The sequence below is a fragment of the Otolemur garnettii genome, unplaced genomic scaffold (genome assembly GCF_000181295.1).
Source record: "Otolemur garnettii isolate 467f Iridium unplaced genomic scaffold, OtoGar3 scaffold00052, whole genome shotgun sequence".
In the NCBI taxonomy this organism is placed as follows: domain Eukaryota; kingdom Metazoa; phylum Chordata; class Mammalia; order Primates; family Galagidae; genus Otolemur; species Otolemur garnettii.
This window is the reverse complement of record NW_003852447.1, coordinates 111,884-123,871: the sequence shown is the minus strand read 5'-3', so window position 1 is coordinate 123,871 and position 11,988 is coordinate 111,884. Positions and strand designations below refer to the sequence as shown.

The 11,988-nt window shown below is 38.2% G+C and overlaps 1 protein-coding gene and 1 pseudogene across 1 annotated transcript in view; both read left to right on the top strand.

Annotated features, from left to right (window-relative positions):
- MIA2 (melanoma inhibitory activity 2) overlaps positions 1–10,296 on the top strand; it is a 96,853-nt gene extending 86,557 nt beyond the window's left edge. Inside the window, exons 27-30 of the mRNA XM_023514394.1 lie at positions 1,855–1,977; positions 7,411–7,469; positions 8,379–8,613; positions 9,699–10,296. Coding sequence (XP_023370162.1) covers positions 1,855–1,977; positions 7,411–7,469; positions 8,379–8,613; positions 9,699–9,865 — 584 coding nt within the window. The 3' untranslated portion in view covers positions 9,866–10,296. The remainder of the gene's footprint in view (positions 1–1,854; positions 1,978–7,410; positions 7,470–8,378; positions 8,614–9,698) is intronic.
- On the top strand, positions 1,987–4,373 carry LOC111726037 (annotated as a pseudogene).
- Positions 10,297–11,988: the final 1,692 nt, after the last annotated feature.

The following is an 11,988-nucleotide window of genomic DNA, read 5'->3' as shown; positions in this document are numbered from 1 at the left end:
CCTTTGAGCCACAGGCACTGCTCCAGTATTCTTAGTTTTAATTGTTTAAAAGAGCAGAGGGTATGTGGCTTCTATTTTTGTCATTGTGTATCTTTTGCTGATTTGGATAAAGGGTAGCAAAGAGACAAGCAACTGTACCTTCCTTGGTGGTTTAAATCATGAGTTAAGTCTGGTCTGCAGCCTTGCATGTTTAAAAGCTCTTTTTTTTCAAGAGCTGAACAAATAGAGATATATACTGTATGGCTATATTGTTGAGGACAGTTTTAACTCATTCTTTGAGAAACAAAAGCAGGCTAAGCAGACCAAAGTGGGACAGCTTTGGAAGTACAGACGTGGGTTTCGGCTTTCCTGGCTGTGATCTCAGATGTTTGTGCACACCATTGGCCTTCTGTGCTGTGAATATTCTTTCATATAAGATTCATGTGGTGGAATTATAATTTGTCTTATTAAGCTGTTCTAAAATCTTTGTCTGTGCTTTTATCCTCTCAGAACAGTGGTTCTGTTGAGAAGCACCTTCCTAATGCCGCCACCCTTTAATACAGTTCCTGTTTGTGCTGCAAAACACAAATTGGGAAATATTTAATACAGTTCCTGTGGGTGGAACTGCTGCTCTCAGAGGATGATTTTACTTTAAAGTTATAGCCAAATTTTTAAGCTGTTACTTTTTTGACACATATATTTTCTTAATCACTTACATCTTCTTGTGTAGTGATGTCTTATAAATTATAATGATTAGTATTTGGTCGATAAGTTTTTGCTGTATGTATTTACATAAGCTTTAAAAGGCCGTGTTTGATTTGTCTTCCTGAAGAGAGCAGGTCGAGGAGAGATGAAGATGCAGGGACAGATATTGACAACTTTTTGCTAAATTTTGCTTTGAGTGAAAAAGAGAGATGAGATGGTAGTTGGAGAGAGAGGGGTTGTTGCTTTTTAAATGTGGATATATTATAACATGTTTATTTGCTGATGGGAATAACATAGGCTAGGAAGAGAAATTAATGATGTATGGGAGAGGGTATAGTTATGAAAGTGATACCTTAGAGTATTAAGCAAAAAGGATGGGATCCAGAGTGTACTTGGAGAAATCATTTTATGCATTGTACAAAGGAGTAAAACAGAGGAAGGTGTGTACAAATGTAGAAACTGGGTGAGGGTAAGTGGAAGGAAATGTCCAGGTGCTTCAGTTTTCTTGCCCTGGTGAGATCATGATCAGCTGAGGGAGATGGGAGAGCAGAGGTTTGTGAGCGATCTGAAGAGAGAGAATGGTGTAGGCAGCAGCCATTTAGGAGAGGGGAGAACTCAAACTCAGGGAAGTGTCTTGGTCATACAGGGCACTGCTGAGCATTAATTTGAAATTCATGTTCATAAATTTGAATGAGGCCAGTTTATATTTGAGGCCAGCATAGCATAGATATGCTATGAATATAGTTTCTATAGAAAACTCAGTCCTCTTTCATATGTCCTTTCTGTAGAAACTGTATTCATAGCAATAAGCTTAATTCCTCATTATAGTTACTTAGGGGTGCTTACTTTGTGGCAGGTATATGTTAAGTGCCTTTTATTAATTATATATGTATGTACTAAACTGAATTGTTTTTCACATATTCTCATTTACACATAGCAATTGAAACTTTCAAAATGCAAAGTAGCACATTTTACTTGTATTTACTATAAATGTGAAGCTGTTGTCTATAGTAAAATATACAGTTTTTTTAATGAGTGTTCACTAGTGTCAACCAGAATAATGGGTTAAAGTTTTCAGAAGTAGGAGAAAAATAAGTTCAGTATATTAAATTTAAGGAAACTTGATTTATGTTTATACTAATAAAGATACTTAAAGAACTTTTTTTCTAGCCCAAACATATCCTGATCCAGCTCTTCCTCCACAACGGCAAGACAGATTTTACTCTAATTCTGGTAGACTGTCTGGACCAGCAGAACTCCGAAGCTTTAATATGCCTTCTTTGGATAAGATGGGTAAGAAATGCTTTGAGTTTTCTCTCTCTTTTTTAAAAATACTGGTGGCATACTTAATAACCGGAAGCTAGATTAAGGACTAATACAATTGTTATCTCTGGTAGTTCTTACTACCAAGGATCTCTTCCCTGAGAAGGTCTTGGTTTTATGTTTCTTGTCATGTTATACACAAGCGTGGCATCTGAATACGTGTGGTTTGAGCATCATTGTAGAAGGTTTACTCTATATGCCTTCTATGATGGTGAACTTTGTTTCATGACTAAGTTTCTGATTTTTTTTAGTCCTCTTTCATATGTCCTTGCTATTAAGTAGGGAAATTAGATGACCAAATGTGAATGGATATGTGGAAATCTGCCAGAAAATAATTTAGGTGCATGCTTTGTATGCAGTTTTACAACTGGTGATTTAATCAGTTACCTTGTTTGAACATTTCATACTTCGATATATTTAACTTTTACTGGGCAATCTACTGTTTTTCAGCCACTCTGTTACTAAATTACCTCAAAGCAAAACACAAATTGGGAAATATTTGTATTCTTTGTATCAACTAGGAGTATACAACACTAAAAATTTAAAAGTTTTTAAAAAGTATAGAATTAATACAAATTTATTGCTAAAAGATTTCGTCAGAAAAGGACACATACAAGGGGGCCATAATGTTGTGTGAAATTTAAACTAGCATGCAGTTCAAAATCACACACAAACTTTCTGGCTCCCCTTCTTTGGGGAGGGTTATTATCCAGTTGAAATACTTACTGTTTTAGAAAATCAATATTTTAAAATAACAAGCTAAAAAGCAGTTCTATAGTCTGCTTTTCTATTATAGGTCATAATTAAGTTAAAGTTTCTATTTGGCTTTAAGAATTGTTTTTCCCTCATTACTTCACACTTAATGGAATGAAAATATACATGTGATTAAGTATCGATTTTTAAACTAACGCTGTGTAAAAGTTTTTCCATCTCCATTTTTTTTCCTGCTGGTTGAAAAAAAATCTAAAAATACTTCTTAAGTGCTCACTGTTAGAAGGTACCCTCCATGACGTGGGATAGGATATACTTAGAATGAGGCCTAGTCTCTGCCAGTAAGAACCTAATAAATAGGAAGGACAGATACGTATGTTTATGTAATACTGGTCAGAATAGTGGGTCCCCTTAGAGAATGTGCTGTATTCAGAGAAAGAGACAACGCCTGTCCAGTTGAAGATGAGGAAAAATTCCATGAAGGAGGTGACATTGGGCTGCTTTTATGGAAATTTAAAATATTAATTGAGCAGAAGCAAAAATAAACAGTAACAGCACTAATCCTTGGTGGATAATGGCTGTACAGCAGATGCTTATCGGTTGACAGTGCCTTCGAAGGCTTAATGAGTTAACGTGTGTGGAGGTGTTTTGCACATAGAAGAGTTCTGATGCTCTCCCTCTGCTGCATCTCCGTGAGAATGAAGACCCTTCTCAGCGATCAGACTGTCGACATTCCAGAAAATGTCGACATCACTCTGAAGGGACGCACAGTTACTGTGAAGGGTCCCAGCGGAACCCTGCAGAGGGACTTCAACCCTTCCGTGTGGAACTCAGTCTCCTTGGAAAGAAAAAGAAGAGAAATGGTGGGGAAGTAGAAAGGAACTGGCTGCTGTTGGCACTGTTTGTAGTCATGTACAGAATGTAACCAAGGGTGTTACCCTGGGCTTCCGTTTCAAGGTGAGGTCTGTGTATGCTCACTACCCCATCAACGCAGGTATCCAGGAGAATGGGTCTCTTGTTGAATTAAGACATTTCTTGGGTGAAAAATACATCTGCCGGGTTTGGATGAGGGCAGGCGTTGCTTGTTCACTATCTCAAGCCCAGAAAGATGAGTTAATCCTTGAAGGAAACGACATTGAGTTTGTTTCAAATTCAGCAGCTTTGATTCAGCAAGACAACAGTTAAAAATAAGGATATCAGAAAATTTTTGGATGGTATTTATTTCTCTGAAAAAGGAACAGTTCAGCAGGCTGATGAATAAGATCTAAGAGTTGTCCAGCTACAGCAAGATACCGCATGATATTCCTTAAGATCTCTTTGTAATTTTAGCAATGCAATAAAAGATGCATTAATTTGGGAAAAAAAGGAAGAGTTCTATATAGTATAGTACTAATAGTTTATCAGTATGTGTACTTACATGTGTATGTCAGTTTATGTTCTTATATATTATTTGGTTAGTTTATGTCAGTACATGAAGAAGAGTGGTGAGAGATATAGTTGGAACCTCTTAACTATCATCAGTGCTCAGTTACATCTATTAAATGAAAATAAATTATCTCATTTAATCTTGAGAATAGCCCTATGAAGTAGATACTTCTATCTTCTTCTTTTTTTTTTTTTTGCTTGTACAAAGGTCTTTATTGGTGGGGGAGGGAGGCTACAGAGTAGCACCAAGGAGGAGAGATAAGAGAAGAGAAAAGAGGAGAGAAAAGAGGAGAGAGAGATAAGGAGAGAGTGGGGAAGAGAAGAGAGAGAGAGGGCAGAGGAGAAAGGCGGGGAGAGGGAGAAGAGTCCATCCTCATTTTATAAAGACACTGGGGCACCCAAAAGTGCTCCAGATCTCAGGAAGTATCAGAGGGCCAAATTGGAATCCATGACAGTCTGGTTCCACAGCTGTGGTCTTGATCCCCAGACTTCAGTGAGAGAATTGTGGACTGTCATTGATACACTGAGTATCTGCTGAATGCTTACTGTGTGACAGGCATCATGGTGGTGGTTATATTTCAGTGGGGGACAGCATTCCTTGTACTTTGAGGTCTTGTAAAGGCCTAAAGGTAGTTAGACTGCGAGTGACAATTGTTATGAGTACAGCATGTGGTGTTTTGAGTGTGTAATGGTCAAGAAAACTTTTTGGAGGAAGTGACATATATGCTGAGAATTAAAGGAGGGATTGGTTGGACCAAAATGATGATGATGATCTAGGAGAAGAGAATAGCATCTTTAAAGATTTAGAGTTAAGGGTGCCTAGTAAGTTATGGCTGTAACATGGCATGTGAGTCAGAGAATATTGAAACAAGTAGCTGAGAGTTAAATATTGTGTAGATTTTGCAAGGCCTTGCAAAACCCTGTTCAGAAATTTGGACCATATTTTCAGAATAATAGCAACTTATTAAAAGGTTTTAAGTACTGAAATGATACAATAAGATCTGCATGTTAGAATTTCTCTGGTTGCATTATGGAGAAGAGATTGGAAAGATAAAGAATGGAGCCTGAGGAACTTTTTAGGAGACTGTGATAGACATCTGGATGAGTGATGGTGGTGATTTTGCAGATGGGGTAGATTGACATGAACAGACATAAGAGAAAGTAGAATTGGGAGGATACAGGATTGAAGGCTTGTGGGGAGTTAAGGAGAAAGAGTCGTACATGATGTCGAGGTTCTTGGCTGTGGCACCTGGGTGAACAGAGATGTTATTTGTTGTTTTGACACAAGGAACACTGAGCAAATTTGATAGGAAAGATTGTAAATTATGTTTTGAATTTACAAAATAAGTGGCACCTGTGATACACCTCATGTACATTCAAGGAGCAGGTCACGCTTTGAAGTGCTAGGGGCAATGTCTGGTTCTGAACTGTAGCTAGACGTCAGTTGTATCTAATTAAAGCTGCAGAACTGGATGGGATTTTTGAAGGGGGGGAATGAGAAGAGAATAGGGGTGAGTATGGAACTCAGGATGGTCAGAAGTAGTAATTCCCATCAAAGAGACTGAGAAGCAGTAGCTGGAAGGGAGGAGTGGAGAGAAGGAAGGATTCTATCACAGAAGTCAAAGGCTGAGAGCATATCAGGAGGGAAGGAGTGGTCAGCAGTGGTGGGAAGTGACGTAAAATAATGACTGAAAGTGTCTGTTGTAATTTACCAGACAAAGAGACTTTCATTTTCCTTTTTCTTTTTTGGAGATAGTCTCATTATGTCGCTTTCAGTAGAGTGCTCTGGCATCACAGCTCACAGCAACCTGAAACTCTTGGGCTTAGTGATTCTCTTGCCTCAGCCTCCTAAGTAGCTGGGGCTACAGGCCTCCCCCACAACGCTTGGTTCTTTTTTGGGTGTAGTTGTCATTGTTGTTTGGCAGGCCCGTGCTGGGTTTGAACCTGCCAACTCTGGTGTATTTGGCTGGCACCCTAGCTGCTGAGCTACAGGCGCAGAGCCCAAAGAGACTTTCTGATTGTAGGGAAAATAATTTCAATGGAGAAGATGTTGCAAATTGACTACTGTAAAATGAGGACACAGTGGGAAGAATTCTGAATAGTATATGTAAGACAATTCTTGATTGTAAATAGGTAGCTGGAAGTGAAGACTCTTTTTCTATCTAATTTTTAAATTGTCAGGTGAAACCTGGATCTATCAGAAAGGGAGGAGGAAACCAGCAGAGGAGGGGCCCTGAGGAAGCGGGAGGAGAGGGATTCTGTGCTCAGGATGAGGGCCAGGGGTTCCAGAGAGATCCTTTCTGGGATGATAGGAGGAAAGATTGTCAGAATACAGCTGCAGTATGCATCTATGTTTTGTCACAAAAAGTGAAGGGAATTTCTGAGCGACTGGTATAGTAGGGTTGATGAGCCTGGAGACTGGAAACTGCTGAGGAGAAAGCCGGAGACAGAAGGGGCATGGAGACACAGCGGAGGAAGTGGTGAGATGCTGCAGTCTGCTCAGCTCTTTGGTTTTTTATTTTTACTCCAGCAGTAGCCGGGTGGCTCAGGTATAAGGAGAGCGGAAACAGAAATTTGGACTTGGAATGTTATCAAGCACACATGAAAAATGACCAAAAAGGGAAGGACATTGATGGCTGGCTGAAGTGATGGACTTGGAGTCTAGTTAATTGGGGAAAGAAGTGAAGGAAGGAAGAAGCCAAATGTTAGATCAGAGGTTTGGAAGCATTGGTGACATCAGGGACAGGTGTAGTGAGAGTAACTAAGTGAGAAAGCCGGAAGAGAGGAGGTGATTGTGGCCAGAAAGAGGGTGGTTTTAATTTATGTCCTCAGAGGCCAACCAGTTCTTGGTAACAGCAATGCTCAGGAACATTTATTTCGGAGCAGTGACTGAATTTAAATGGCTTACACGATGAAAGAATAGGGGCGGGAGGAAGAGTGGGAAGAAAGAGAAGGAGAGAGGGAGAAAAGATTGGAGGGAAGGAGAAAGGTTCTTTTTTCTAGATGTTTCCTCAGGTGCTGCAGCAGCAGGATTGCTGAGAAGGAGCTGGACAAATTACTGCCACACTCTGCTGCAGAACTGAGGCCACCGGAATTTCTAGGGCCCTCAAAGTGCCCTTCATAGCCGCAGTGTAGGATGGTGATGTCTGGCTGGTTTATGTGCCAGCAAAGGGGATGGGAAAATATTAGTGTCCTTTGTGGCCTGGAAATATTGTAGGAATGGAGTGATAAATCATGTGTTTTTTGTGGTTTAACTTTTATGTCTAGATGGACCAGTATCTTCAGAAATGGAATCCAGTAGAAATGATACCAAAGATGATCATGGTGTAAGTACTAAAAGTGCAATTTTGTCTGTGTACTCAAGAGCCTTCTAATCTCTTGTCTACTAGAATAGAAATAGAGCTAATAATCTGATTTTTTGATATAAAGCTGTTTCTGTCTTTGGCAAATATACTTCCTACTTTGCATTGAAACTGCTTCTTTTCTGGATTGTAGCCTATGGTGATCAAGTACAACTGGCAGACGGGGGATTTGAGTTACTTTACTAGTTAAACAAGATTTTAAATTTCCTTCCTTGGATTTCTATTTGAATATTAATTTTTTTTATTGTATGTACAGTATTGATTTTGGTTACCTCGAAACTATGAATGTTAAACATTGGGCTTTTTCCTATTTTTTTTCTGTATGTGCTTGATGAAAGAATGTGTATTTTGATACTCTTAGACTATATATATATATTTTTTGAGACAGAGTCTCAGTATGTCACCCTAGGTAGAGTGCTGTGGCGTCACAACTCACAGCAACCTCAAACTCTTGGGCTTAAGTGATTCTCTTGCCTCAGCCTCCCACGTAGCTGGGACTACAGGAGCCGCCACAGCGCCCAGCTATTTTTTGTTGTAGTCGTCATCGTTGTTTAGCAGGGCTGGGCTGGGCTCGAACCTGCCAGCCTTGGCTTCCTACTCACTGAGCTATAGGCGTTGAGCCTATATGTTTGTGTTATCTTTAACCAGAATATCATTTTATTGGTTAAAGCTACTTTCTATTTACTTAATAAATATTTGTGATAGCTAAAAGCTAGCTATGTAAACATGGAAAACTATTTGGAGCGTGAAGTTTGCTAAGATTGTCCCAGACAGCTTTCTGCTGAGGTGCTTTCTTCTAAACCTAAGATTTTCAGGAAAACCATTGCACATTTTGCTGTTTTTTAATGATTGCCATATGTCCATTTGTTACAGAATTTGAATGTGCCCAATTCATCTCTCCTTGCTGAAAGTGAAGCAGCGGGCGCTGGCTTTGTACCTTCACCTGTTCCTCCACTGAGGGGACCAGTGTTTCCAGTGGATCCGAGGGGCCCATTCATGAGAAGAGGACCTCCTTTTCCTCCACCGCCTCCAGGAAGCATGTATGGGGCTCCCCGAGATTATTTTCCACCAAGGGACTTCATTGGTCCACCACATCCTGCATTTGCAAGTATGCTTTAAAAAAAATTGAATTATGTGTTTTATATAGTAAGTCAGAGATAATAGATAGTAGTAATAGGTGGATAGTAAAAAAAAGTAATAACAGTTGGATAATAGTAAATCTATCCATGTAGTAATACAGTGGAGGGAAACATTTTCTAGCATTCAGTGAGTGCGCCATTACTTTTCCAGATTGGGAAGCCAGCCAGCCAGCTAGCGTATGAGGTTTCCACTTGAATAATGTGAAATTATTTCTATTTTAGTAGTCAAAAAAAATCATTGGCTTTTTGCAACAGTCTTATGGTAAAACTAAAATTATCTGTATTTCACTTTGATAGAAGCTGGTTATTGTGGCAATTAGTTAAAATAATTATAACTTACCTTTTAGCATAAAATTACTGACTGAAATATTTAAAAAGTCTTTTTCATAAATAGTTCCCATGTAGTCCTACTTACTTAAAACCTAAAATGTATTTATCATGTTTGGCCTAATTGTCTGGTGGATGTATTAAAATTCTTTCATAGCCTCACAAAAGAAAAATGGAGTAATGTATTGCTTTATACCTATACGTTACCGTTAGAACTGTAGATTGCTACAGAATAAATAGATGGCTACGTCGTCATTCCTCTCCTCATTCCTCCTCTATTATAAAGTTTCAAGTAAATTAAAATGAATTTTTGGGGGCAATTTTAGGATAGTCTTGGATATAACTAGAAATGTTTTAGTATAATATCAAATCAGAATTGGGAATCACCCATCTGAATTTTAAGTCTGGTGAAAATTAAATTCCATAAAAATGTTTTTTATAGGAAGCCTTACGTATTTTTAAATAGTTCTTTTCCTTTTTAAAAAGTGTTAAGGTAGCACAAAAATCACATCAAATATTAATGATATTCCCTTTAATCATATGTGGTTCAAGAGAGTACATTTTTCTTTTTCTCAATGTTGTAAAAATTTTTTAGATCAAGTAGTTATTCTGGTGTCCATTTTTAATATAAGAATAGATACTAAAAGTTTATAAGCTAGTGATTTATTAGAGTTGTAGTACAGGTTCTTCAAGTTAAAAAATGTCTTTTACCACTCTCTTTGAACAGTGAGAAGTGTCTATCCACCAAGGGCTTTTCCTCCTTATCTTCCCCCAAGACCTGGATTTTTCCCTCCACCCCTACATTCTGAAAATAAAAGTGAGTTCCCTTCAGGGTTGATTCCGCCTTCAACTGAGCCTGCTACTGAACGTCCAGAACCACAGCAAGAAACCTGACAATGTTTTTGCTCTCTTCAAAAGTAATTGTGACTTCTCTCTCATTTTCAGTTTAAGTAACTGCTGTTACTTAAGTGATTATACTTTTGCTCAAATTGAAGCTTAATGGAATTATAATTCTCAGGATAGTATTTTGTAAATAAAGATGATTTAAATATGAATTTTATGAGTAAATTATTTCCATTTTATTTTATTCTAGATAGTATAATTATTTTAATTTGATTAGTCTACTACTACATAAACAATAATGGGAGTTTTATACATGTAATCTTACATGTGGGGATATTATAAATTCCAAGGCTTTGTCTTTATGCCAAGAACTGTATTTACTGTGGTTGTAGACAAATGTGAAAATAACTTCATGCTTAATAAAAATTTTTAGTTGGTTTAAAGACTTGTTTGGCATTGATAATAAAATCAGCTAGTTTTTCCATAAGTAATGGCTCTATTAATTAGTTTTTTACTCGTACCACTAACTTTGAGGTTTAAAACTAAAGCTTTGTGTGGATCTTTTGGATCCAATTATCTTAACACAAATGTGTCCCTGCTTTTATGAATAGACATGAACGACGCAAAGTAACAAATTAATACACTTTTAAGTCGAAATTCAGCATATTTTAAAGAAAACTGGGAGATTGTCTAATAGTGAATTTCAGAATTAGTTCATCACTGGTTGTCTTGAACAATTTCTTGTTTTTCTTCTTCATTTTTAAGATACTGTTTTCTATGGGGAATGTTGAGATTTACTACAGGATAATTGTATCAAGATAGGATAATTGTATTGAGCTTTGGACTCAGTATCTTAGAGTTTTTCCCTAAATCAGGTTTTTTTTTTTTTTTTTTTTTGAGACAGAGCCTCAAGCTGTCCCCCTGGGTAGAGTGCTGTGGCATCACAGCTTACAGAAACCTCCAAGTCCTGGGCTCAAGTGAGTCTCCTGCCTCAGCCTCCCAAGTCTGCTACAACGCCCGGCTATTTTTTGGTTGCAGCCGTCATTGTTGTTTGGCGGGCCCGGGCTAGATTGGAACCCGCCACCTTAGGTGTATGTGGCTGGTGCCTTAGCCACTTGAGCCACAGGCGCTGAGCCCTAAATCAGGTTTTTAATCTATTATTAGTCTTCTTCCCCATAATATGATTATGAAAGGAAAGATAGGGCAGTATAACTATTCTAAGAAGTATCAGCGCCTCTGTAGTTGACCACCTCCCTACCTTGACCACTCCTAAATTTTCACAGAGCAGAAGTGTAGCACATGTACGTGTTGGTGCACTAGCCTGGCTCCTCGTGTGGCCCACTTCTGTATGTTGACCAGTTGGTTACAGTCCCTTGGGTGGTCACCTTCAGAGGTTCTGCTGTACTTCTGTTGATTAGTTTGTGTTTTTAGTTTTTTACTTGGACTTTTTATTTCGTGCCAGATGCCAGAAGATTAAATATTCTTGAATAAAGCAGTGATGCATTTTGATTGGAACACTGCATACTAGCATTTTCTCAGATGTTTGGAACACGGGTCTTGTGAGGTATTTTCACTTCCTTTTCATTTTCATCCTCAGAAAAAGGCTTAGAGAGACAGTCTTCAGGTGAGATGCCGAGATAAAATAGCAAGCAGAATGAGGAGCCTGAAAAGTCACTGCATTTGGCGTTTGCTATGGTTTGAACGTTTGTGTCTCCCAAAGATTCTTATGTTGAAGGCCTTCTCCTCCAGTTGATGGTATCAGTAGGTGTGGCCTTTTGGCAAGTGAATAGATCACTAGCGTATCAGCTCATTAGCTCAACATCCTTAGCTAGACTTCCAAGCAAATAGCTTATTGGCCTTTGGCATATCTTCTTGGTGAAATATCTGTTTTTTGAACTGGACAGTTTGTTTTTTTAAGTTGTAGGAGTTTTTTTTTTCTTTTCTTTTTCTTTTTGACATTAGTTTCAGTCCTAGGTCTTCCACATCCTCCTCCTCCTTGTAAGTGCATGGGATTATTTAATACAAGTTTAATGTAGGACAGTTAACTCTTTACAAACATTTACAATTGACAAAACTCTGTTAATGATAGGGAGCTTACACACTCAATTCAAGATTTAATATTTTTTTCCTCCTTAAATAACATACTTGATTATTATGAGGCAGCTATTTGGTTT